The sequence below is a fragment of the Lissotriton vulgaris genome, chromosome 1_2 (assembly GCF_964263255.1).
Source record: "Lissotriton vulgaris chromosome 1_2, aLisVul1.2, whole genome shotgun sequence".
Lineage (NCBI taxonomy): Eukaryota > Metazoa > Chordata > Amphibia > Caudata > Salamandridae > Lissotriton > Lissotriton vulgaris.
In genome coordinates, this window is record NC_141686.1 from 312,131,234 (window position 1) to 312,159,078 (window position 27,845).

Genomic DNA, 27,845 nt, shown 5'->3' on the forward strand with positions numbered 1-27,845 from the left:
GCTTTGCATTTAAAATGTGATACACATTGTTCCATATAACACATGGAAAATATTAGCACGCTATCCCCAACAAAAACACACATTCCTTAAAATATTGTAGTCCCAGCAAGCAATGAACAGTGACCAGAAGATAGTGAAATGCTGTAAATCTTAATTATTAAATTGTGCAATCTAACAAATGCATAACACATAACTTGCATAATATGGTCCTATATTGCCAAGTCAGGGTTCAGGTTACATTTATATGGTCCTGTATTGCCGTCTCAGGCTTCTGATATATAAATGTCACCTGGCCTTCCGCTTCATGGATGATAAATGTCACCAGAACCCCTTGTTGACGATAAAGGCCCACATTACACAGTTAGCTTTATTTATTACACATGTATACCATCAAGGAAAATAGATCTGGAGTTAGAAATAGTAGTTCTATATTTGTTTAAATTTTCTATCCTTCAGAACATTGTAGTAGTCAATATTCTGGCTATGGTATATTTTGAGGATGGTATTTCTGTACTCTATATCCTGATGGCCAACCACTGGAAACACCCTTGGAGTGCGGTTTGACCTTCCTGCAGTCCAGGATGTTCTACCTTCCTCCCAGTGTCCACCATCTCATGCCATAAGTAGAACGATACGTGGACAGGACAAAAGTAATAAAGTGAGTCAGTAGCACCCCACACATCTGTGTAACGCCTGTGTTGTATCACACACCCCTCTGACTATCCCTATCTAGTTCCACACAGGCAGACAGAACCCCAAGGTCATTGAAAAGGTTTGTTTTTTATGAGACTAAAGAGGAAATACACTTAGGATGGATTAGTTATTTCAAAGGAGTGAAATGTGTCATTGAAAGTTTTTTATATGTGAGACTCATCATTTTGCACGGGCATTGAGCAATGTCTGGAGAAAGTGCAGGGAAAGTAGCAGGGGAAAGCTTAGCAGGGAAGGAATGAAAAAGGTGGAAGAGATAAAGGCAACATGTGATGAGAGGGGAAGCCGGTCCAAAGAAAGTGTATGGAAGGGATGAAAATGGGAAGTGGTGATGATTAGCTGGAGAGAGAAAGAGTGATGGAGAGAGAGAAAGAGAGAAGTAAAAATAAAGAAAAAGTGAAAGAATGAGAGTAAGAGAGAGCATGAGAAAGCAGAGACAGACAAAGACAACATAGAAAAGGCTTTAACATTTAAAAAATGTAAACAGAAGTGGGACACTGATATAAACTACGCAGAGCTGGAGAGCAGATCTATTGTGCACTGCACACTAGACCTCAAGCCTCACTCAGTGTGTTATGTGTATGCACTTGACTCTTTCAGCACTACAAGCCTCACATTTCCATTTCAGTTCCCGACTCGTCTCCCATCCAGCGCTGCAGGACTCAAGGTGACACCATCAGTATGTCCTCTGATGAGGACTATGGGAACAGCGGTCCTATCAGGAAGAATGTTACCAAACCTATCATTTACCCAGCAGCCTCTACGGTCCCCCCAGCGCCTTCCAATCATAGCTACGCTCAGAAGCTGCGGCCTCCTCCTGGTACGTAATGACATCTGACTGCTCTGTGAAGTTGTGCCCTCTATCAGAATACACTTTAATGGGAGCTCCTTCCTGCAAGTATTTATTTATTCATATAGCGCACCTTCATCAAAGTGGTGTTAGAGCGCTTGACAATACATTGAAATAGTAACAAAATGTAGAGCTTGTGGAGGCCGAGGGATTAGAAACAGGACAAGTAGGAGGGCCTTATTTCCAATGCAGACGTGTCTTCTGAGTGAGAGGGGAGAAGATCTCATCCACATTTAGTTGGTGTGCTTGTTCTGCGTCTCCTTGTAGTGGGTGATTTCCTGGCTCTGTCCTGAAACTAAAGGTTTGGGAATTCGGACTCCTTCCTCTTTGTGCTTTGCCAAGTTTACAGGGCTCCCACTAGCCAATAAAGGCTAGAAGGCTACCTATAGCTTCTATGCATATAATAAGCAATTTTTAATGTTTTATGTAATGTTGATAAGGTGCCTTTCAGTTGCGTGGGAATGCCCCTACACACCTTGAAAGGGGCAGTGATGATATAGTTTGTCAAAATGTAGGACAGCTTTGGTATGTTGCACTTCTGAAAGTTAACTGCCTATGGTAGATATTTCATAGACGGACGCTGGCGTCCATGCTATAAACAGAGAGGTTGTTGTGGGGTATTCTGTGTACAGGCCGGAGTTGACCAACATAGCTCCTGGGGGTTGTATACAGGAGGACACTAATGAGTTCCGTTTGACTGCACATAGCTCATTTGTGATTCACAGACCAATGTCCAGCATTCCACATTCCCGTGTCTGCAGATCTTTGAGTGTCAACCGTACCCATGGTGGAATAGTCCTCGTTTGACACTCTAGGCTTTCTGTCAATCGTTTGATTATTCTTAGCATTGTAGGCGAACCATACACATTGTCAGTAGTTTTTTGGTGATGCGAGAAGGTTCTAGACTCTCCCATGGCATCTGGCTTGACACGTGCTCCACCAGCCTTATTTTGTTTGCTGGACGAGGGGTGAATCTCGAAGTTTGAGTCTGGTAATGTGGGTGAAGGGAAAATGTTGGAGGGTGGAATGAGGAAGACAGCAGAGGTATGTGCCAGGAGCTGCAGGCATTTGGTGAGTCAGCTGGAGATGAATAGTGTATTCTAATAAAATGTCATATTTTTATTATTGTCAACAGAAATATTGTAGACCTTCTTAGCTGATTAAATTCAGAGCCTTTATCCGGGGGGGACTGACTCCCCTTAGCTTTCTCCCATATGTGTCCTATAAGGGACATCATCTTTTGAGGTAGATCCCCTTTGTCTCACAGGAGCACCAATGTTCCAGTTCTGCTTCTTTGCCAGTGCATTCATCATCTAAATGGGATGCAGTGAATCTGTAAAATCTTTTTGGGATGGCGAAAGTCAACCTTTCTTAGGCCGTGGGCTTACAACCACTTGCCAATTAAACTGTTCACTTCATTGACAGTCGTCGGCTCAGAAACCCTAACGAGTTGTCTGCTCCAAAGATGGAGTGGCCATCAGACTTGGCGGCAGGGCCAATAATGTGCAGAAAATCTGATCAACTTATAAGATATGGAAGTAAAACCACAGAAGGCTTCCATGAACCAGATGCCACTCCAATGATCACGTTTTACATGTTCGTCAACCATCTTTGCAAAGACGGGCATGGCGTTTGGCACAAGAGCGTGTATCTATTTAATCTACCAAATAGTGTACATATGCGAGGACTGAGAAGACTGAATGAAATGTCCTCAGAACTCCTGTAAGTTCCCTGGTGTACTCTGTGCTTAGCTTTGTGGACAGTGTGACATGGGCCCAGAGCGGTGCTCACATGCTATCTTCTTGTGGAGGTGGGATGGCCTGTGTCTCATCTGCCCCCTCAGTGCTTTGCTATTGTTAAATAAATTGTTAACAAAATTTACAAGTTGGTTTGAGAAACTAGTGTTACATGGCATCATTGGCGTTTAATATAACACTTGTATATATCTCTAGTGAGTGGCTTGAAGGAGTCAAATCATCTTTACTCAGACTTGGCCCTGTATAGGGCAGCAGGTCCCCTGAGTGTGTACAAGGCATGGAACATCGATGTTTTTCCACAAGTAAGTTGAGCAGCACTTCATCAGGACCAAATTAAACAAAAACCAACAAGATCCACAAAAAATGAGGACTGGGAGGGACTCCGCGTAAGATGGGGATGTCCGAATGAAGTATGCCTGATCCCGTTTAAGCAACTAGAGGTGCGTCTCCACCTCGAAGGAGGAGAGATATTACTTCATAGATAAAGGGGAGGGACCCGACCACCGGATGGACCACCGAAGCAAAGGCACGGGCAATGCCGGCTCACCTGCGCGCCTCCCAGACGTCTGGATTTATCCAGACGTTGGGGAGACACGTTCTGGATCTTATTGGTATTTGTTTAATTTGGTCCTGATGAAGAGCCGCTCGGCTTTTGGGCTCCTATGGCACGAAACATGTTGACCACGCATACCTAAAGCTACCCTGGTACCTAATGACCTCCTAATAGCTCTACTGTTTTTACTTAGTCCTTTTTTTAAAAAAACGTTCTTGGGTCTGGTGCCTATTTTAAAGTCATCTAGTCACTTTGCACACACTATTTGTCACCTCTTTTTAGCCCACATCCACCCACCACATACGCCGTCCTCAGAACAGAAGAACTCTAACAAAGAAGCCACCAGGCCCGTCAGACATTGCGGCGCGGGTCTGACGAGGAGCGCCCTATGATGAAGAATGACACCCTAACAGGTGTGTGAGGGCATTACGATCTGAAATTCAGATCTCCCAGCGACTTGAACACCAGTCAGTTAGCAACCTTGAGTGCATCTGCCCCATAGAGGAACGGACTCCTTACTGTTATTTACATTAGTACTTGGAGTAGCTTAGGAGTAGGACCTCTTTAAATAACCAGCTCTTCTGTCCCCTTTTTTATTTCACGGGATGCATACATAGCCAGAGTTTCACCCACCTCTGTGTGTTACATCTACTGACTTGATAAAATAGTCACACATAAGTTGACACACGTGTTGCCCATAAAATGAAAAGATTGCGAACATCTTTGAATTAAATTCATCATAATACAAATCTAAACTATAATTCCATGATGATGGTTATTGACATTCTTTCTCTTCTTCATACAGCTCCGCATAGTTCTTTGGTTTGTTTCCTTGATGCAATTCCTTTCTTCTCTCTGTGTCTTGCAGGGGGCCAGCGAGACCAAAATCCAGGTTCAAGCATAGCCCATGTGCAAAAGGACCCGGTGCAAGAACACGTGAACAGTCCTCTCAGCGCAACATCGTTTTCTAAAGTCCCTCCAGAACCCACCTATCACTGTAAGGAGATTTCACACTATTGTATCATACTCTAATAGGCAATGTGTGCATTGTTCACCTCATAAGTAGCAAACTCAGAAAAACATGATTTGGCCTCCACACCCATCCTTTCACATCACATACATGTGTTTGTTACTTCTTTTTTATGGGGCCGAGTGCTTGATTTCCCAGGTTGGCCATGTTATCCACAAATCAGCTCATTATACCATCTATGATATGTATATAATACATGGGATTCTGTAATCTCTATTTAAACAGCAGTTTCTAATTTTTTTTATAATCGGCAACTCCTCTGTCTCTTCTAGTCCTTCCAAAAACCTTCTTGCCAACACATTTCTTTGTAAGAGATTGGAGTATTAGTTGAGGAGAGTCAGAACCCACCTTAAATAATAATCACAATCCTTGTCAGAGTGAACCACAAATGTCACTAAATAAACCTGTGCTTAACCCTCTGGTAGCAACCACAAGGAGCAGACAGGCTTAACATAGAGGCAGTGTGTAAAGTATTTATGTAGCAATAAAACAGTAATGAAGTGAAAATTCAACACAAGAAGAATCCCACACCATTTTAGAAAATTAGAGAATATTTAAATAAATAAAATTACGCTAAACGACAAAACTCCAGTCAGTAGAAACACAAATTTAGGTGAAATCTAACCAAAAGGCGCTAAGCAAAACCAGTGAGTATCTGGTCAAGTCAGACTGGAACAAATTAAAATGTTCATACTGACTGAGAAGGAGCGCCGCCAGATACAGGATCAGGTTTGTCCCACTGGAAAGTGTACCTTCTGGCTACGTTGCAAGGAGCTGTGTGGTGCGACAATGCGAGTCTCTGCATTGTTCTGCATCTGATTTGGTGTAGACACCAATCAAGGGCTGTATAGTGTGGTGATGTGAGGCTCTGGGACGCTCTGCGTCAGATCAAGTGAAATCTTAAGTTAGGCAGAGGGAAGCACCCTCAGACTCCAGTCAGGGGTCCTGGACCTTGATGACAGCATGTGCAGGTCAAGCATCACTCTCACAGAGGCCAGCTGAGAGGAGCAAGTCAGATCCATTTGGGTCTGGTCAGTTGAGAAGCAGGAAAAACCTCTGGATGCTTGTTGTGTCCCGGCAGATCAAACAGGAAGTCAGCTAACTGGTTCTTGGAGTCACGTAAGGGGTCCTGGGTTTAAGGCAAGCAGGTTTAGTCTCTCTTCATCAGACAGCAGGGAAGTCATGCTTATGAATCTTCTCAGGGTCAGGAAAGTTTGGGAAAGGGAACTGAGGCATGTCACGTTTGTAGGCTGTGCCGGGATGTGGAATGGGGAACACCTACTTATCCCCTAACAAATGGATTAGAAGTTTCCAGGGGTGACCCTACCCGCATCTGCAGCACTTGCAATGTAGGTTATCACACAGTGCCTGCCCCTTACCTAAAACCTATCTTCTATCTTTCTCCCCTTGTAAATAGCTCTGGGTATATCTGGGAGGTGTTGCCAATGAAAATAAGGAACCCCCCCTTCAAACCAGTTCTAGGACAGGTTTTTCCCCACTGGGATTGTGCCACTCTAGCTACTTAGACAATAGTCTAGGCAGGCCTCGGCATGAGTCACATCTGCCTGTGACAGAGATGTTGCTTTGACGCTTACATATGATGGGTACGTCCACCAGGCCATCCTGACAGGAGGATGTCACACCTCCTCCCAGGCCAGACCCCTTTGTTACCTTTCCTGATGGCCATTCACAGCTCCCAGCAGGATGCCAGGCAACAGTTGGGAATTAACTCTGAAAAGGCTAATGGAGGATTTAGGCAGGAAAATGCCAACTTTCAAACAATTACATCTTCAAAGTAGTAACTTCGACATTACCACTAAGAGGATTTTAAATTCCAATTAAAATGAGTGGATGAAGAATTTTTCTAGCAGTTCCCAAACTGAATTCAGCACTTATTAAAGGCAATAAGGTAAACCAGTATGGAAGTGCAAGCCTTGCCACTGTGCAAAAAACACCTCAGGGGTTTTCCAATGTTGGGACATGTAAACTTTAAATACACTGTCCTGCTTTTTACATACCATGCACCCTGCCCTATGAGTGTTTAGGGCCTAACTTAAAGGTGACTTATATTTATTAAACATAGAGGTTTGTGCCTGGCAAAAGATTTATTTTATCAAGATGGGGGAGAATGGACCACTTGTAACATGGGGCCCAATTCACGGAACTAACTTAAGACAAAATCCTAAGCTTACTACTTTTGGTATTCACAGAATTTAGGATTTTGTCTTAAGTTTGTCTTAAGACAGACTTAAGACAGACTTAAGTTAGGATTTTGTCTTAAGTCTGTCTTAAGTCTGTCTTAAGACAAACTTAAGTCAAAATCCTAACTTCAGTGAATACCAAAAGTAGTAAGTTTAGGATTTTGTCTTAAGTTAGTTCTGTGAATCGGGCCCTACGTTTCCAGGGTTTTTTTGTTCTCTTAATAAAAACCCTCATACACGCACGTAGTTGGTAGGCGGTATATCTTGGTTCTCCGCCAATTACGATGCGTTGGTGCATCATCATCAGGTTTTCCTTTGTTGTATGCTCACCTCCACCCGGAGGAAACCACTGGATACGTAGTAGTGTCCCGATAAAGTGTCTTTAAGTGCTCAAAAAAGGGATGTGAATTAAAAATCTCTGGGACATCTCAAGTCAATCAATTTATTACAAAAAAGATGATTCAGGATCAATACAAATGCTGGTGTGTAGATATGGGACAGGTTACTAGATCCTCTATACTGTTGGATAAAATCAGGTCGACATGTTTCAGCCCCACTGCGCCCAGCTGGGTCTATGGAGCTTTCTTCAGGACCGCACCTCTAGAGGGGGCGGCATAGCAATGGTATTAAAATCTTGCTTCCCGGCTGAATGGAAAGCTCTTGATTTACCAGCGTGTGAGAGCGCTTCTTTTAAGGTAGCCTTCAGTCATCAGTTTACTCTTAGCGGTATGCTTATCTACCGCCCGCCAGGTAACGACACCGCCTTTACGGCCGCTTTGGCTGACGTGGTCAGCTCTTTAGCTCCAAGATGTGCCAATTTTAACATCGTAGGAGACCTCAATATTCATCTTGATCAGAGGTCATCAGCACCTATCAACACCTTGCTAGCGGACCTTGAAGCCATGCAAATGAACCAACTAGTTACCTCCCCTACCCACATAGGAGGTCATATCCTTGACCCCTTCTTTACCACACTGGAACGGGCTAGGGTCTCTGACCCGATGGTGGTAGGTTGGACTGATCATCTGCTGGTTAAAGTGTCATGTCCTACAGATGACCCACAATTTAAACCTGTGGACAGACTGATCCTTAAAAGAAATTGGCATAAGCTCAAACTGGAGGAGTTTTTTAAGATCTTGGAGGTACATCCCCTGGGCAATTTGCTGAATGTGGAACAAGGATATGAGCAGTTTTGTAACTGGGTCCTGGCCGCCCTTGACTCTCTGATACCGATGCGCTGGTCGAAATGCCATGCTAAAGTTCCCAGCCCATGGTATAACGATACTCTTGCCGAGCTTAAGAGAACGTGCCGGCAAGCTGAGAGGGCGTGGAGGAAATCCTTTGATCCCACTTTGAAATCTTTGTATTTTACCCAGCTTAAGATCTATCACAGGGCAATCTGTCAAACCTGGGCCGCACACTGTGCTTTGGAGTTTCAGAATAGCCCCAACCCATCTAAATTAATCTTCAAGGTTCTCAAAGACTGTAGGCTGGGCAGGGGGATTGGGAACGCTTGCGGTGGTAACAAACTCTGGCTCAACAGACACTTGACCCGTATATCGTTTTAAACTAGGTTTTATTTTCAAGGTGCGTCTTGTGCGGAACGTTAGTCTCTCCCTCGCAAACTCTATTTTATCCGTGGTGGTGGTCTTCGGGGCATGCAGGGCAGTTGATAGGAAAAGTCCCGCTATTCAGAGATGGATGTCGGAGGAGTGATGTCTTCTTGGCAAGCCGGATGTCGTCACTCCAGTAAGGTCCCAGTCTATGGCGTTGCTCTCCCCGTCATATCCACATGTAAGAAAGGAAATGGACAGAGGGACGCCGTTAGTCTTTTTATCTGACAAGCTGTTGCACCCAAGGGAACCCGTGGTAGTGAGGGACACCGGTGTATAGTACAAACACGCTAGTGATTCTGTGCTGTAACGGGAGGGGGAACGAGTGAGGAGAAACGGGATAGGTGCGGTTCAGGTAGGTAACGGGAATTAGAAAGGGAACGGGAAACACAGAGGGAAGGTACACACAGGGGTTTTTTAACACTATTCACACGGGGAACTCTTCCTCCCCACCCAAGCCGCCCAACGCCGCCGTACCTGGCTGAGCCACACTCCTCCCTCGGGAGCGTGGCACGGCGGAACACAGGGTCGTTGGCCTCCTGGCTCTCCTTCTTCTTTTCGCCTTCCGTTTTCTCCTTCGTCTTCTTCTTCTGCTCGGTTCTCCTCGCGTCCTCCGTCCCTCGGTGCGCTGGTGACGTCACACGCTGCGTACAGGGCTTCCCCCGTTTTCACCCATCCAGGATCGTCGACGTCAGAGGTAGGCGGGTCCTCCGGGAAGTCCTCATACGCCCACTTAAAGGGAACTGTGGACGATTCATCGGGTGGTTCCGCGTCCCAGGCCCCCCTCGTAGTTGTAGTCTGTGAAGTAGAAGGGGTACAATCAGGAATCCACCATTCCACTTGGCAGCCCAACCCGACCCCGTTACACTGCCCCCCCCTAGGATTCTCCCGATCGGGGAGAATGGGTGTTCTTCATAGGAAGTCTGCATTGCCGTTGTGTACACCTTTCCTATGGACTAGTGTGAACGAGAAGGGTTGCAAAAACAGAAACCACCTCAATACCCTGGAGTTTTGGGACATGGTCCTCTGCATCCACTGTAGCGGAGCATGGTCCGAGAACAGTGTAAAAGGCTTGCCCTCCAGGTAATACCTTAGTTTGTCTACTGACCATCGGATCGCCAGGCACTCCTTTTCAATCGTGGGGTATTTACTTTCTCTAGGATGCAGTTTTCGACTGATGAAGAGAATGGGGTGTTCCAACCCATCATCACCCGTTTGCGACAGCACCGCCCCAATCCCCACGTCAGAGGCATCAGTGGCCAGGGAGAAGGGCTTGTTAAAGTCCGGGGGTATCAATACAGGACTAGATGTGATCGCTGTTTTCAATCGCTCAAAGGCTAAACAGGCCTCCGTGGAAGGATTCTTCCCTAGGTTGTCTTTAGAATTGTTCTTTAGAAGGTCTGTCAAGGGAGCCGCGGTCTCTGCAAAGTTCATGATGAACCGTCGGTAATATCCTATCAGACCTAGGAATGCCCGCAGTTCTTTTTTTGTGGTTGGGAAGGGGGTGTTGGTGATTGCTTTTATTTTCTCCTCCTAAGGAGCGATGACCCCCTCGCCCAACATGAATCCCAAATACTTTACCCTAGGGAAAGCAGCCCTCGATTTTTTTGAATTTACATGTAGGCCCGCGTTTTGTAGGGCCCGTAAGATGTTGGTTAAATGGTCAAGATGCTCCTTCCAGGTCTTACTAAATATGACTATATCATCGAGGTACACGGAACTGTACTTGGTGTGGGGAGCCAATACAGTGTTCATGAGTCTCTGAAAAGTTGCTGGGGCTCCGTGTAGCCCGAAAGGTAACACTGTAAACTCAAATAATCCATCATCCGTGGCAAACGCTGTTTTATGCCTGTCTGTTTCTCGCAGGGGCACTTGCCAGTACCCCTTAGTTAAGTCCAGAGTTGTGATGTATCTGGCCTCTCCGATTCTCTCTATGAGTTCATCAACTCGTGGAATCGGAAAGGCATCAAAGGAAGAGATGGCATTTAGGGCGCGAAAATCCATACAAAACCGGATGGACCCGTCCGGTTTTGGTACCATCACTATGGGGGACACCCAGTTGCTGTGTGACGGCCGGATGACCCCTAACTGTAGCATGTCCAGGACCTCTTTTTTTACGTCGGCTCTCCTGGCCGCCGAAATGCGGTAGGCCCTTTGCTTCACTACCTTGCCGGGTTCAGTTTCTATACAGTGCTCGGCTAAATGAGTGCGACCTGGCACATCCGAAAACATCGGAGCGAACTGGTGTAAAGTTTGTACTAGTTCTTCTTTTTCAATGTCTGTTAGTTCAGGATTGAGGGGTAGTTTATCGAGGGTAGATCCCTCGCTCCTCGATGGCAATGTTAAGTTTGCTGCCTTGGGTGGGGGACCTATCCATTTTTTTAACAGATTGATATGGAAAGTTTGTTGCCTTCCCGGTGTGATTTGAAGTCGATAGGTGGTTTTGCCTATGGTCTCTATGACCTGGTAGGGTCCCTTCCACTCACTTTTGAACTTTTGGCTTGATGAAGGAAGAAGCACTAGTGCCCAGTCCCCCTTGTTCAACACCCGCCATTTCTTGCCTTTGTCGTACTGGTGTTTCTGATTCACCTGGGATCTTTCCAAGTTGGAGTATGCCAGGTCCCTGAGTTTACCCAGCCGGGATTTCAACTGATTGGTATACTCTAATAGTGACCTTTGTTCCGCCTCCTCTTCTTTTTCCCAGGCCTCCTTCGTGATCTCCAATAGCGACCTAGGTTGGCGGCCATATAACAACTCAAACGGGGAGTACCCCAAGCTGCTCTGTACTTGGGCCCGCAGCACGTAGAGGGCCAACGGTAACAACTTGTCCCAGTCTTTGTTTTCGGCCGCCAACATTTTCTTTAATGTGGATTTGAGAGTGCGGTTGTATCTCTCAACCAACCCATCCGTTTGTGGATGATACGCCGAGGTGCGTATGTGTTTCAGTTCTAGAGTTTTACAAACCTCGGCCATCATTTTAGACACAAAGGGCGTCCCCTGATCCGTGAGGATCTCTCTTGGAAACCCAACCCTTGAAAATAATTCGATCAATTTATCTGCCACATTCCGGGTTGTCGGAGCACTAAGAGCAAAAGCTTCAGGAAATCTGGTGTTATAATCGACGACAACAAGGGCATATGTGTGTCCTCTGGAGGTACGAGGTAGGGGGCCAATGAGGTCCATGCCCACCCTTTCGAAGGGGTTGCCAATGATGGGTAATGGTTGGAGAGGTACTGCCGGAGGTCTGCTCATGTTTTTCTTTTGGCATACCTCACACTGTCTACAGTATTCTTCTGAGGCTTTATAAATGCCAGGCCAAAAGAACAGTCTTGTGATGTTTTGTAGGGTCTTCTCAGCCCCGCTATGACCTGCCGTTAGGTGGGTATGGGCATAGAACAGAATTTGGTCTCTAAAGTCCTTTGGGACTACTAGCTGTGGGGAATCACCTGCTTTCCCTTCTCTGTACAACAGATCATTAATGATCTTGAATCTGGGATACCCAGGTGAAGGTGTGGTTTCATTGATATGGGCTGCTTCTCATGCATTCAGGAGCGTAGGGTCATTACTCTGGGCAAACTTGAAACTCCGGTCTGTCTCCCAGGGTTCAGTCGATAACAATGCTTCTCTTGGTAGTTCTAACTGCTTGCGGAAGAGATTCAAAAAATCAGGATTGTCTAACCCCAAGATTAGGTCTTCAGGTAATGACTCTACCACCCCTACCTTCACTCTGCAAGGCTCACCACCCAAGGGCCTAAGAGTAAGATGAGCCACTGGGTACGGTTTCACGTCACCATGAACACATCTAATGTGTACTGTCAGGTCAGGGCCCACCTGGGAGGGCAGTACGTGTAGCTTTTTTATGACAGATTGTTTACAACCGGAGTCTAGAAGGGCTTTTATGCATTTACTGTTCACTATTACCCTTGCGTAGAAGGAGGGTCCCATCTCCGCTGTGTACATCACGGCCTTTGGTATATAGCCGACCTCCATAGGCTCCTCGGTTGATCTTTTCCGGGGACACATACTAGCTATGTGGCCCCACTCTCCACAGTCAAAACACTGAGGACCTCTTTGGGTAGGAGGCTCATATCTTATGGGGCGAGGTTTCCACTGTTCTGGTGCTGGTTTTGTTTTTTTTTCAGGTTTTGCCACCCCCATAGGTCCTTTGTTGCCTTTGTCCATATCCCATGGCAAGGCTCGGGGCATCGCTCTATTGTAGTTCGAAGCCATCTCTATGGCAGTTCAGCGGTGAGGCCTGAATGTTGTCTGAGCCATCGCTGAGTGCCATATGGCAAGGCTTCCATGAACTGTTCCAGGTATATGCTGGACATGACTTCCTCTTTGCTCCTGCTTTCAGGCTTCAACCATTTGTCGGCGGCCATTTTTAACCGCAAGTATAATGTCTTGGGATGTTCCCCTGCTACCCCTTTTTCTTTTCTAAATCGCAGTCTATAGGCCTCTGCGTCCAACCCCAGATGGTCCAGGATAACGGCTTTAATGGTCGCATACGGAGTTACTCCCGCATGGTTGGCCACTTGGTATGCTGCTTGTGCTTCACCTGACAGTAGTGGAGCCAAAAAGAATGGCCATTTTTCCTCGGGCCAACTACATGCTCTGGCTGCTCGTTCAAAGTTTAGTAGGAACGCGTCGGGATCCTCCCCTGGCACGTATGTCTGCAACTGCATTCCGGACGGATGGGGCCCAAATCCCCGTCGCTCTGTTGTGGAAGGCACCCCGGGGTTCTGTGCTACCTTGTGTAATCCCTCGAGTTGGGCCGTAATGGAATTTTTAAACATGTCCCTGTCAGCATCCGCAGACGACATTTGTTGGCGGATAGCCCATTCCAACTTCTGTTGGCCTTCAATGAGTTGTTGCACCACTTGTTCCATATCTACTGTTTGAGTGGAGGGGCCTAATCCCACTTCTGACACCAATGTAGGCTGGGCAGGGGGATTGGGAACGCTTGCGGTGGTAACAAACTCTGGCTCAACAGACACTTGACCCGTATATCGTTTTAAACTAGGTTTTATTTTCAAGGTGCGTCTTGTGCGGAACGTTAGTCTCTCCCTCGCAAACTCTATTTTATCCGTGGTGGTGGTCTTCGGGGCACGCAGGGCAGTTGATAGGAAAAGTCCCGCTATTCAGAGATGGATGTCGGAGGAGTGATGTCTTCTTGGCAAGCCGGATGTCGTCACTCCAGTAAGGTCCCAGTCTATGGCGTTGCTCTCCCCGTCATATCCACATGTAAGAAAGGAAATGGACAGAGGGACGCCGTTAGTCTTTTTATCTGACAAGCTGTTGCACCCAAGGGAACCCGTGGTAGTGAGGGACACCGGTGTATAGTACAAACACGCTAGTGATTCTGTGCTGTAACGGGAGGGGGAACGAGTGAGGAGAAACGGGATAGGTGCGGTTCAGGTAGGTAACGGGAATTAGAAAGGGAACGGGAAACACAGAGGGAAGGTACACACAGGGGTTTTTTAACGCTATTCACACGGGGAACTCTTCCTCCCCACCCAAGCCGCCCAACGCCGCCGTACCTGGCTGAGCCACACTCCTCCCTCGGGAGCGTGGCACGGCGGAACACAGGGTCGTTGGCCTCCTGGCTCTCCTTCTTCTTTTCGCCTTCCGTTTTCTCCTTCGTCTTCTTCTTCCGCTCGGTTCTCCTCGCGTCCTCCGTCCCTCGGTGCGCTGGTGACGTCACACGCCGCGTACAGGGCTTCCCCCGTTTTCACCCATCCAGGATCGTAGACGTCAGAGGTAGGCGGGTCCTCCGGGAAGTTCTCATACGCCCACTTAAAGGGAACTGTGGACGATTCATCGGGTGGTTCCGCGTTCCAGGCCCCCCTCGTAGTTGTAGTCTGTGAAGTAGAAGAGGTACAATCAGGAATCCACCATTCCTCTTGGCAGCCCAACCCGACCCCGTTACAAAGACCTTATGGGTAAACGGGCCACCTCGGCGGAAATCTGCACGGACTCTCACTGTGAAAGTCTGGCATTCTTTTTCGTGGAGAAAGTGCAGGCAATCTACCGAGGATTTACATCATCTGTGCCCGGTACTGAGCAAACCGGGGTGATGGCTACGGTTCATGAACCCCTGTCCTCCCTGTCAGTAATGTCTGAGGAGACTTTTGACACTCTGAGCCTCAAAATTAAAGCTGGTTCTCCATTAGATCCGCTGAAGCCAGAGTTACTCAGACTCCTCCCTCCCCTATGTCGCGAGCCTATCCTGGATCTGATCAATCTTTCGCTCACTTCAGGTGTGGTCCCCTCTTCCTGGAAGCAGGCAGTGGTCAGCCCAATCTTAAAGAAGCCTAACCTTGACCCCCTATTACCAGAAAACTACCGTCCCATCTCCCTCCTGCCCTGGACCCCTAAGGTTACTGAGGCACACGTAAATTCCATCTTGTCCGCCCATCTCTCTCGTAATAACATTCTAGACGAGAGCCAGAATGGTTTTCGTGCACATAATAGCACTGAAACGGCACTGCTCTTTATGACCGAGCACTTGCGAACGGTGCTAGATGCTGGGCAGACAGCGGCGCTCCTTTTGTTAGACCTGAGCGCCGCGTTTGATACGGTGTCTCACGATATTCTGATACAGTGTTTGGAGGAAGTGGGAATTGAGGGGACTGCTCTCCAATGGTTTCGCTCTTTCCTCTCGGACCGGTTTTTTAAAGTGGCTATTCCTCCTGGTCAGTCCTCTTTCCATCCTCTGGGGCTGGGGGTTCCGCAGGGCTCTGCGTTGAGCCCTGCGGAACCCCCAGCCCCTATATGTGAAGCCGCTGGCTGCAGTCGTCAGACAATGTGGCCTTACCATGACATCGTATGCCGACGACACGCAGCTGGCGGTGACACTCAGTGGTGATCCCGAGGTGAACGCTCCCAAATTCCGTGCAGGACTCATAGCCGTGGCAAACTGGATGCGAACTAACTGCTTGCAGTTAAATGCCAAAAAAAACGAAGTCCTGATTTTAGGAAAGCAGGCGGAGCTTTGGGGAGATCAGTGGTGGCCTCCAGAGCTGGGGATGACTCCCATCCCAGCTGCCGAAGTTAAGAACTTGGGGGTTTGGCTGGATCCTACACTCTCCTTCACCAGCCACACGAAGAAGGTCGCAGCTACCTGCTATGGTATTCTGCGAGGGCTAAGACCGATCCTCAAATTCTTCGACCCCCCTACTCGGCAACTGGTGGTCCAAGCCTCCATCCTCTCTCGGCTGGACTATGGGAGTGCGTTGCTGCTTGGAGTGAATCAGGCGGAGGCTACTAGACTGCAAAGGGTGCAGAATGCCTCGGCGCGTGCTATCGTCGGCCTTCCTAGACATTGCTCTGTCTCTACTGTTCTGACTTCGCTCCACTGGCTGCCGGTCAGACAGAGAATTAAATTTAAGGCCCTTTGCCTGACATTTAAAATCTTGAAGTTCTCCTCTCCCCCTGCCCTTGCTAAGCTTGTTACCTCCTATGTTCCTACGTGGTCTCTTAGATCAGAATCTCTCCATCTGGCGGTCAGTACACGGTTTAGACTGAGTAGGATGGGAGGCCACTCCTTTCAAGTGCTAGCGGCAGGACTATGGAACTCTCTCCCTGTCCATATTCGAGCCTTGAACAGCCTCACTTCTTTTAGGCGTGCCATAAAAACTTATCTGTTCCCTATTGCTGTATGATTCCCCTTCTCCTTCCCAGCATCGATCTGTTGTGTTGTGGTACCCGATCAGGCGCCAGGACGCCCCTTGGCTGGGGCAGCTGCGCGCCTTAGAAATGCTACTAACATAACATAACATAACAAATCAAAGGATAAGTACTTACACGACTTGTGCAGCTACTGTCAGTGGTTCTTTTGTTCCACTTTTTTAACAAAAAGTCCAATCGTGCCTCACATTTATATCTTGTATGTATCCAAGATAGTTTCTCTTAGTCGGCTCGTAGGGATTCCCTTTCTTGTGCTCACTCTGCCCCCCGGGGACAAGACAGACACATTGTCCAATTTGTTGTGCGAACATTAACAGTCTTACCTGTGACAGATATTAAAATCAGTTTTGGGGACAATCCCCTAGCACAAAAAATTGTACAACTGGAAGTAGTATTTCCCCATACAGGTCTGCAGGAAAAACATAGAATGCTAACCATTTGCTTGCCAATGGGGCTGATTCTCTCGATTGAGGATTGTACCAAATGGGGAACAATCTTTGCTGCTGTACACACCAGAATACACAATACCAGAGGTATTGAAACAGATACAGAATGAGTAAGGGGAAATACCTGCCCTGGACTTGGGGATGAAACCAATGGGTAATTTGGCTCAAGTCTCCGCAATCATGCTCATCAGCACCATCTTCTTCTGAAAAGAAATGGGATAACAAACAATCTAAAAATAAAAAATAGAGAAAAGAATTCACGATCAAGGTGTGGCTCTCCCCAACAGGAGTCCTCTGAAAAGAGGAATAACCTTAGAAATCATGATAACATAAGGAAATCTGATAGGTATGAGGACCCTGATACATGCTCATTTCGTTCCTTTCAAGGTTCATCAAAAAACTCAGAGAGGGACGGGAGATCAGAACAAAAGACAGAAGATAGTCCAAAGCAAAAATGGAAACACATCATAATTCAGAATACATTATCAAACAGGAAGAACAGCCTAAAGCAAAACCTCAATTCAAAAAGAAGAAAGTAGCTTGCTTAAATATTATACATGCCCAGGTTACTGAGGACTCAGTTTCTAAATGGGGAATGGGCTCTGACGATGGTAGAAAGCGCTGTAGAAGAAACAATAGCTTGCCAGAACCTGAAGGATTTTCTGGTGACAGCAGTATTGAATGAACATATCACGGTGGAAACACCTGATACAAGAGTTAGTGTCCCAAATCAACTATATTAAATTACACTCCAAATAGAGGGGGACACCTCAAGAAAAGTGAAAGGTCTCTTTTGGGAGATCTAATCATTTGGATACAACATCCTTTTAGCAGAAAAAGAATTTGTGATGGATTGCCCAAAAGAGGAAAGCGTCATTTTGCCTGCTTTTGTCGACCTCGTTCCAGAATCTTTAAAACATTCATACGCACAGGACTGGGCGCTAGCGATAGCTCCGGCTTTATACCGCAACCATGTAGGGTGGGACGTGGAGTCTACTCACCACAAAATCCCATTAAAATCTACTCCAAATCCGCTGAGACAGTACCCTATTAAAAATGATGCAAAAAGAACTCTTAATCCAATTTGGATACCAAGGTGTGATTGAGACTGGCACCTCCCCAAGGAACAATCCTTTGTTTACTGTAATAAAACCTGACAACTCATATCATCTAGCTTTGAATTACCAACACTTAAACACATGCACATGAACATTTGCAGTTCAAAATGTACAAAGTGACGCATTAATGAATAACATTGTAAGAAAAAAAAAAACAACATTAGATATCTCAAATGGATTCTTCTGCCAAAATATAGCTCCAGAAAACAGACACTTGACAGCATTCCCTGCTCTGGGCACTCAGTGAAATGTTAGTTGTTTGCCTCATGGGTATAGGAATAGCCTAGGGCACTCTCGGCAAGAGTGTCAGAATTATTACAAACATGTAACAAGGAGGCAGTGTCCTATGTTGATGACATCTATCTGATGGACAATGAATTACTTGAATGTAATAAACAGAAAAAAACGGGGGTCTAAAGGCCGCTAATATAGCTGGCAGCCTTCAACTCCTCACTGAGTGAGTCGGAACACAAGTCATGTAAAAGCTCACAAGGACAGAAAAAACAAGAAAAAGAGCAAACGATAAGTAATTACTAGTGAGATCCAAAAACAACTGAATGGATTCCCATCAATGTGTCTCAATGCTCAATCTTCTCATTTGGTCATCCATCTATCGGGATGGTATGTCTCTTGATCATAGAGACTTGATGGCATAACCACGATAATTGGCTGAATTGGATCAGACCCACAATCACTTTAGACCACAAATAGTAGATCATAAGGGAATTCAGTGCAGTGCAAAACACAAAAAAGTGGTGAGTAAAATAGGGTGATGAGGGGCAAAAAGGGGGAACTTTTTATTAGAATACCGACTCACCCCCTAGTTAAAAACAGAACAATGCAAAAAGCAGTTTCAACAAATAACTGCAAAAGGGCCAACATGTTTCAGCCAATAGGGAGGCAAATACCTTGGCTTTCTTCAGGGCCTCTGCTCTAAAACTTTTGCTACTTTTGTATACTAACAAAAAGTGAAAACTTATATTTAAACGAGACTTTTGATAATGAGAATACAAACAAAGATAAGAGGTTGGAACAAATACAACATACTTGTGCTAATGCTCCGCATCAAGGAATGTAGATAGCATCTAGAAAACAATTGAATTGTATAACAATTTACTATAAAATTGCTCTCTTATTTGCTTTGTTCATGTAAGTTCATGCCAGTTCAAAACAATTTAGTGTGCTCACCCAGCTTGAACGGGGCCTGGACCTCACCTCACCTGGACCAAGCTCAGGAAATGGAGGCCCCGCTCTGTGAAGGTAAAGCAAAGGGAAAGCACTAGAGCTTATAAGTCCTTTGCATCCTCATTCTGCAACCTCTTCTATCGTCGAGCCATCTCAGAAAATTGCCAATTCTGGAACGCCACAAGACTTAACCCAAGAATTCTTAACACTGAATAAACCCACAGTTTGCATGTTAAGATATAGACCTCCAAGAACAGAAAATCCATTGATGTAGAGGTGTACATAACAATTTCACTGTATCGTCATGTCTATTAAAAGACGTTATTGAGAAGAGGTTTATACTGAAGATGGAGTGGAAAACATCCTCCATAGATTGGAAACCCACAAACCATCTGTTCTCCATTCAATTTCGGAATGAGGAAGCCTAAGATGGTTCTATATATAGTTAGTAGCCTCAATATAGCCCTCAACAAAGATTTGGGGCCCCTAATGATACTGCTCGTTAAAAATGCCCATGTTACCAGCAGTTCCACATTGCATCAAACAAAGAAGTGGCTGTACATGCCCGCAGCTAGACTACCTGTCCGTCCTTGCCTCAGACGGATCCTGAGTCAAGGGTGAGGCAACGAACGGCTCAGGCAAGTCGTTTACATTAGCCAACAGAAAGGCTGGTGCCAGTCATACTAAGGCAAGCCCCATGACACCCAGCGCTACTTGAATCTCAATTAGCCCGCCATATGGTGGCTTCATAGAACTTATATGCATCCTTATTATAAACTAAATTACCTTGTGTAGACAAAAAGAAGACAAAAAGGGACCGCTTGTTCCTCGGCCCGTAATCTCGCGTTCCAAACTCGCGAGAGATCGCAGGACTACAAACTGACGTATGGTGATGACATTTGTAGTTTTGTTATATCCGAACAAGATGACTTTATCGAAACACAGAGGGCAAACAGCAACGACTCACCCTTAATCCTGCAATATGTACAGGGTCTAAAGAAAGGGGATGTAAAAGTATCATTGCAAAGTAGCCTTGAAATGCCTGTAGTGCGCTATTATTACAAAAACTTGACATACATAATAACCCACGATGTCCTTTGTGATTTTGCTCGTAAGCATTACCAACGGGCTGCATAAATCCATTCAGTTTCAACAAAGCCCAAACCTAATGGTATCACAAGTGGGCCTATATAAATAACAATGCTTACTGAGAGGCTTAAATGCACAGACCATAATACTAGATGCTGATCTTGATCAAACATACACTCACAGTATTGCCATAAACTTGTAGTAGGGCTAGTATTGGACATGTAGAGATGGGCCATAAAGGATATTTAATTGTAAATATTTAGGATTAGACTGAATCCGATCTCTCCAGAACTATTAGATTTAAGGGCTTTCCTTTTGCAAGTCATGCCTAGATACTCGCTGTGGTTGATCTTGATCAATCCATGTATACCGCATATACACCATTGTCCCAAATTCAAACTGCTAATACTTTAGCTTTACAATCTTAGGAACACCCGTGTGTATCGCACTCTATCTGAGCCATAACGCTTGTTTGACCTGCTATTTCTTCGTCTCTAGACAATTATCCAATTGTGCATTAGGGCTGCTTGTAGTCTGCCTGTTGCGTCCAATCACTAAGGAATGAAGTAAACTATGAAGTAAACTGCCCTCACGGGTGGACCAGAGAGTACAATGAATAGCTGGACTCACCCCTCATCTTAAAATCTTACAGGCTAGTCCAAGGTATGTCATCGGTAAGGCCAAGTGTATCACTACGAAGCCTGAATATCCATTTTTGCTCTTTCATGACCAGGTACTTTGAAATATCACTAATGAGTGACGGTATGAATGGTTTTTCTAATACTGTCCACTGAAAGTCCTCTTCTCCATGATTTTTATCCACAAAGTGTTTCTTGAATCTTGTCAGTGTCTTTTTGCATCTAAATGAACTTTTGGCTCATTGTGTTTTTCACTACTGTAAGGCCTACCTCTCCAATAGGATAAGTTTGGGTTACCTTATTACATTTAATAAGTGCTAACATTTGATTGAGAACAGGTGGAAATGTCTTGTTTGGACTTAAATGAATTGTAATTTAAAATTCTCTTTAATGTTGAAGTCTGATTTCAACTCACGATTCTAACTCACAATTCTGAAAATGGCACTTCTAAAAAGTTGGCATTTTCATGTCCTAACCATTTGGGGCCAAATTTAAAGAACATTTTCTGCTATGTTTGTGTCATAAAAGTGGCGCAAACTAGCGCTGATGTGCTTTTTGTTATTTACTTTTTGCACTGGAAAGTTGCCTTAAAGCTTTATTTTGCATTACTTTCCATCAAGGAAGCGTCACATGCAACCACCTATGCCTTTTGACACAAAACTGTATCTACCAAAAATGTGAGACAGGGTTATGCGTCAAAAATTAACACCTCTGTAAAGCAGATGTTTAAAAGGAGAAAGGCTTCATTTCTCTTTTCTTTTCTAACTTGGCACGTGTGCTGCTCTGTACAGCACACATACAAAGTAGGACAAGTTTGAAAAGTTGTCTGGGTATAGTTGTTTGTATTGGAAGGGAACCTCAACAGTACACAACCCATGCACACACCCTTGCACTATGGAGTAAAGGTGTGCGCATGGTGGTTGGCAGCGAAAGTCTGAGCTATGGCTTGGGAAGGGGAGGTGAGAGTCATATCTCTGTAGATGTGGCACTCTCCTGCTTTCTCCTTCTCACACAACGCAGCGCAGGAATTTTAGCTGCTGTGCTGCGTTGTGTACATTCTGTAAATCTGGCGCTTGGTGTTTGCTGCCAGTGTCCTGAGTCACATGACCCTGATATTAGGCTTTGTGTAATCACCTCTCAGACAGTGAGACATTCCACAACCAGATGTGGGGGTAGCCTAGAAGTTTTCCCCCTTCAAAGGATCCCAACAGGTATAAATATTGGACCTTCAGAGCAACTTTTTTGTTCACTCCCGTCAGCAGAGGTCTTCAGAAGGACTGCCTTTGTCTACCAGAGGACTGCCCTTGGGCCCCAGGTGGATGCCTTAGGTCTTCCTTGTACCTCAGAGGGCTGCCATGTTTCTATTAGATGACTGTCCTATTGATTGAGGCTTGTTGCTTCTACAGGGGGCTACCCTGCTGCTTGAAGGCTATGTTGCTGCTTGAACCTAGAACTACCAGAGTCACTGGCAGAGCTAGTTGGATGGCCTCCTGCTAGCCAATCAATCATGGTACATAGCCGGTTGGCCTGACTTTGCGGTAGCTTGAGCTACGTTCTTTTCCACAGCAGCAAATCCTGTTCAGCGGGATTTCCGAGTGATGGTATCTGGTTTCATGGAGCCCTCTTCGGCTACAGTTTTCAGATATGTCCTGCTGGAGGTTTTCGATGATGAATTCCTCGGCTTGAGAATGCAGCTATTTCTGCTCAGAGCTTTTTCCTGCCATAGTCGATCGCTTCACCAAGGCTTCGTCCAGAGTTCCCTCTGTGACAACAACTCCTCCTCAGCCACAGTCTGCTGCCTTGCCCCACTGAACTCTGCCTTCTCCTTGACTTTCACACAGGATTTCCTCTACGTCTGAAGGTAAGCCAAAACGGTGCCCAATCCATTTAGAGCCCGATTACGAGTTTGATGGTGCAGCGGGCGGTCCTGCCGCCACATCGCCAAACTCGTAATCGGCCCAAACCCGCGTGAGAACCGCCTGCCAAATAATTACTTTTTTTGTCATTGGCGGGCGATTCCTTTGGAGTTCCAACCAAACCGTAATGGGAAAGTCAAAGGAAGTTCCAGCACAGTGTGGACTTGAAAGTCCATGCCGTGCTAGAACTTCTGTGCATCCACACAGGGGGGTACATGTTGTTCTCCTCTTTGTGCATCCATAAGGCTTGAGGCGCAAAGGGGCGCTGCAGGTGCCATCACTGTTTTCATGGAGGAAAGACATCCATGAAATCAGTGGTGAAGATGATAGTCGTAATATGCTTGGCGGGACCACAGTAGTCCTGCTAAGTATACTGCAGGCTCTTTGCCGCTGCACAACGGCCACCAAACGGCAGTTCGCTGATTGAGTCGGCGATCCTAGGCCGGCACAACAACTAGGGTCATACTGTGGCATTCACAAGACCGCCAACGCAAGTCCGGCATTCCTCGGACAGCCAGAATCGTAATTAGGCGCCTGGTTTATCCAACCAGCGATTCATCGCTGTTGGCCATAAGTTTGTCCTTTGCCCCAGTATCGCGCAACCAGATATCTGCAGTTGGCACTTTGAACTTTAACTTGCTAGATTACACACACAAATGAGTAACTACAATTCTACTGATTGGATTGCATTTGTTTCAAATTCATTTTATTTGTTAAATTCTACTCTATTTTTCCATTTGTTTGGATTTTTTCTTTTGTTTTGTTTTCACTTTATTACTGTTTGTGTGTTGCACAAATACTTTAAACAGTGCCTCTAAGTTAAGCCTCACTACTTTTGTGCCAAGATACCAGAAGGTTAAGCACAGGTCAATGTAGTGATGTTTGTGGTTCACCCTTGCCAAGAATTGTGGTTGTTGCTTGAGAAGGGTTTTAACCCCCATCACCCAATAGCCCAATTTCTCACATGCTCCATTTCATATTCACCAAAAAATATATAAAAGCTTTGAAACTAGTAATTCTTTTTTATTATGGCATTAACTACTGAATACCATCAGCACTATAAAAACACATATTAGTACTCTATTATCCTAAATATTAGCACTTTTGTGATGGCATACCATGCTCTTGAACTAAATTATTTTGGTGCAAATAGGGATAAGAAGTACCTTAATTCAAGTCCCAATGCTAAAAGAAACCTCTTGCCAATGTTTTTGCCATGCTGTTCAGCATTCTGATGCTGTACATCATGGCAAAAGAGTATGCCCAGGGCAAATCGTACACGAAAGAGACAGCTGAAAAATACATGCACTCTCATGGAGTGCTCAACCAAAAAGAAAAAGATAGAGCTTGAAAGCAAGCTGTGGAAGGACACAAGTAATGTGTCCATACTCCATGGGAGGTCAAAAACAAGAAGAGGAAAGAAAGCCAAAACAAGCTAATAAATGAAAGGTAAGCAAAGGTGCATCCACGGAGATTCAATGTATACCAAGTAGGTACTGAAGCGGGGAGGGAGTTTCACCCAAAAGCCATTTCTATGCCGACCCCAATGCCGGATACTCTGATAATCTCAAGAGTACAAAGCACAGAGTGAAACACCCTCTTAGGCATATTGCACCTTAGCAAGTGCAACACATAGCGGGTCACTTTCACTCAATTCTTGACCCTGCCTTTTTTTAAAGCACTTCACGAGCACTTCACACATTCATAGGTCCTGAAGAAAGCCAGCTCGTTACCAAGGCCTGGCTGAAACATGTTGACCACACAGGATGTGGGAGACCATAGATAACTCCACAACACATCCATTGCTTTGTGTTTAACACTGCCAAAGGCCCGCTAATAAAATTATCTAGTATAGGAATTGGGACCCGAGGACAGTTTTTAATTCACACTTACACACTATCACTGCACACTCATTCACCACGAAACCAGCTCTGCTGGAAACAGGCCTAGAAACACACCCGGGACACATTCGGTGTCACCGGGTGGAGCCCGATGATGAAGCATGCCACCAACTAGGTTGGTGGGTGAGGGCTTTCAAAAGAAATAATATTTCTTTCTTCCGTACAAACACACTATCCCTATGCACTTTGAGGCTAGTTCCCATTGATAATACAAGCAAAGGAAAGTGACAGTAAAGCCAACCAATGGTAATAAATAGGTGGGCTGCAAGCTTACGCTGTCTGGTAGGTGAGACTTAAAAATTTGCATTCCAGTTTTAAACTATACAAACAAATGAATTGGAAGTTGCTGTCACTGCTAATGTATGACCATTATTGAAACAACCCTCTAATAAAGAAGAGCCTGACTTTTCCTGTTAAAAATTCAGAGCTGCAATGCAGGACAAGCCCTGAGATGTAAAAACATGGGTAAACCTCGGCACTCGAATCAGTTCAGTATTGATTCATCAATAGTTCTCTATGAAAATCAATTTAGACAAACCAGCAAACCATATTCGGCTTGCTGTTCAATTTAATAAATATATGGAACATACAAATATGACCGTAACGTTGATGACCTACTCAGGACGGCATCGATATACGGCGGAACTCTTACGGACAGGGGCATATCACAGCCCTAAACTTTCCTCGATCGATATATGACTTGTATTGGATCCATTGAAATTGTGTGGCGCTATGTCCGTTCCGGGCATAAAATATGAAATATTTGAATAGGGATTGATCATTTGTACTGGAAGACCTCTAACGTCTACGGAATACTTCTGGGACTCATTCAATATTTACTGAAGCCTTGAAAAAGTTACTCTTTAACGAAACCCATGTTGGCTGCCGGTCCAACGCCTTACAGGAGGATTACTATATTATGCCCTCCGTTTGTGAAATATAATGTTATTGAAATGTTCTGCTTTTAAATACATGGTCAAATTTGTATGTTCCATATATTTATTAAATTGAACAGCAAGTCGAATATGGTTTGCTGTTTTGTCTGAATTGGTTTGCATATAGAACTATTTATGAATCAATACTGAACTGATTGGAGTGCCGAGGTTTACTCATGTGTTTTGACATTTACACTGGGTTCTTTTGAACCGCAGTGGGCTGACACCTTAGGTAGTGGGGTGTAGGATCTTTAACCTTGAGGGGCACCAACACTGTAGTGTCAATGTATAATGCACACAAAGAGTGGTGTGCTACCAGTAAGACCACCACTACCATTTGTAAATATTGCAGAGCCCTGATATGTAACCACTTGATAGATCCGTCTCGAGCGCGCATTATAGGACGAGCCCTGTAAATGAAGTGCTTTTCATGTTTTGAGCATTATTTGGCAATGCCTCAAATTTATGCAAAACTCTGCATTTTTTACTTAGACAATAGGATGGCAGAGGACTCGTCCAGCACCTCCTCGGGAGAAGAAGACTGGTACCAGAACTGGAAGCCCCCTCCTCACTCGCCGCTGCCCCAGAACCCTCAGCCATTCTCAGGTAAATACCCAGCCCTAGGAGGATGAGGGCAGAGGGAAGGATTTCATGGATGTGATACCTTCAGAGTGCAGGAGAGGGGATTAAAAACCAGGAGAGGGATTATATCTGCCTACTCCATAAGAGAATCAGACTGAGACCAAAACTGGGAGCCCCGATATGCTTTACGCTTCCCTTCACCCCAAGATCTACCGCTGTTCTCAGCTAAAGAACTGGTCTCTGCAGGTGAGAGCTGAGGTCAAGTAAGGCGTCAATGCATGATCTACTGAGCTCTGGAGAGGAGTTGAAGAAGCAGGAGAACTGAGGACAGAAAGGAAACAGGCAGGGTGTAACAATACAAGGAGAGGTTGATGCCTACTGTACAAAGGCATTTGCAATCTCATTGATTGCAATTCTTAAAGTCACAGAGTTTGGGGCTCCAAAATGTCTTTCTATTGAAGATCTTAATGATACCTCCTGTCATCCTGTCATTAATATTAAAACTGCACGACTGCAGTTCTCATCAGCTTTTTCTTAGCACAAAAGTTGTTGTTTTTTGTAGTAAATAACTATAATAAACAAAACAATACATAAATACATAGATAAATGTTCTCTCTGTCTCAGTGCTTCCCAATCTTTTTAGAACCACAAACCACTTTTTCGAATGACAAACGTTCGCGATCCACCTAGCTTTAAAAAGACGTGAGGCGGCAATTGTATTTTTTACATAACTAAAGCATGGTGTGCTAGCACACTGTCAATCACAGAAAGCACATATTCCATTATTATGACCACTACATTTGCTTAGACATACAGATTACTGATCAAACGATACTGCACACAAATGATAATGTGTGGAAATCGGGTTTCAGTGAATATTTATCATTTGTGCATCACCAGGTAAAGTGTCTTGATTTGTTTTGGTCCTATTAAAATCTTTGTTTCCATCACACTTCAGAATTACCAAAAAAGTGCTTTATTTTTGCTTTTCTAAATCCTAAATATATGCAGTAAATTTACAGGTATTTACATTTTAATATGTGTTACAAGAAGTAAACCTGCAGCTTTTCTTCCACATTCTGTGTACCCCAGCAAGATTGCCACATATTTTCCTTTCCTTTCTCTGAATGAAAAGTGAGAGAAATTTGTCAACACCAATCCCTGTGTTAAAAAATAGGCAGAAATGTGCCTGAAGATATAGCTGGACATTTGACCTCTGTATTTGAGGTGCTGCAAATGTGACAAGAATTTCTCTTCCTTGTGCAATGCAGGCAGTAATTATTAAAAAGAAATGTGCCCACCTCTCCTGTCCTCCTTCGGTTCGGATGCATGTCTGCGTGGTATGTCCAGAAGATGGCCCACCCAGGTCCAGGCATGATAACTGCATTGCGTTAGTGATGTCAGTAGTGCACGCCTGCCTTTTAAGGAGCATGTCCCTCCTATTGGTTCATTACAGTTGAGGGCGGGCGGGCTGATGGGTGCCGGGAGCTGGGGTCGAGGCAGACTGGGGCCTGGAAAGTTCAGGTGTGTGACATCACTTGATTACACTACACATTGTGATTGGTGCACGGGGTGTGGCACTGAGTGGTCTTCAGGGTGGGGCACAGGGTGGTGCAGGGCGGTTGTGAAAC

General features: G+C 45.2%; 1 protein-coding gene across 1 annotated transcript in view; it reads left to right on the top strand.

The window, feature by feature from the left end:
* The window catches only part of CD6 (CD6 molecule), a 187,389-nt gene that overhangs the window by 154,629 nt on the left and 4,915 nt on the right, over positions 1–27,845 (top strand). Inside the window, exons 10-12 of the mRNA XM_086952646.1 lie at positions 1,340–1,531; positions 4,740–4,868; positions 26,125–26,238. Of these exons, the coding sequence (XP_086808772.1) occupies positions 1,340–1,531; positions 4,740–4,868; positions 26,125–26,238 (435 nt within the window). The remainder of the gene's footprint in view (positions 1–1,339; positions 1,532–4,739; positions 4,869–26,124; positions 26,239–27,845) is intronic.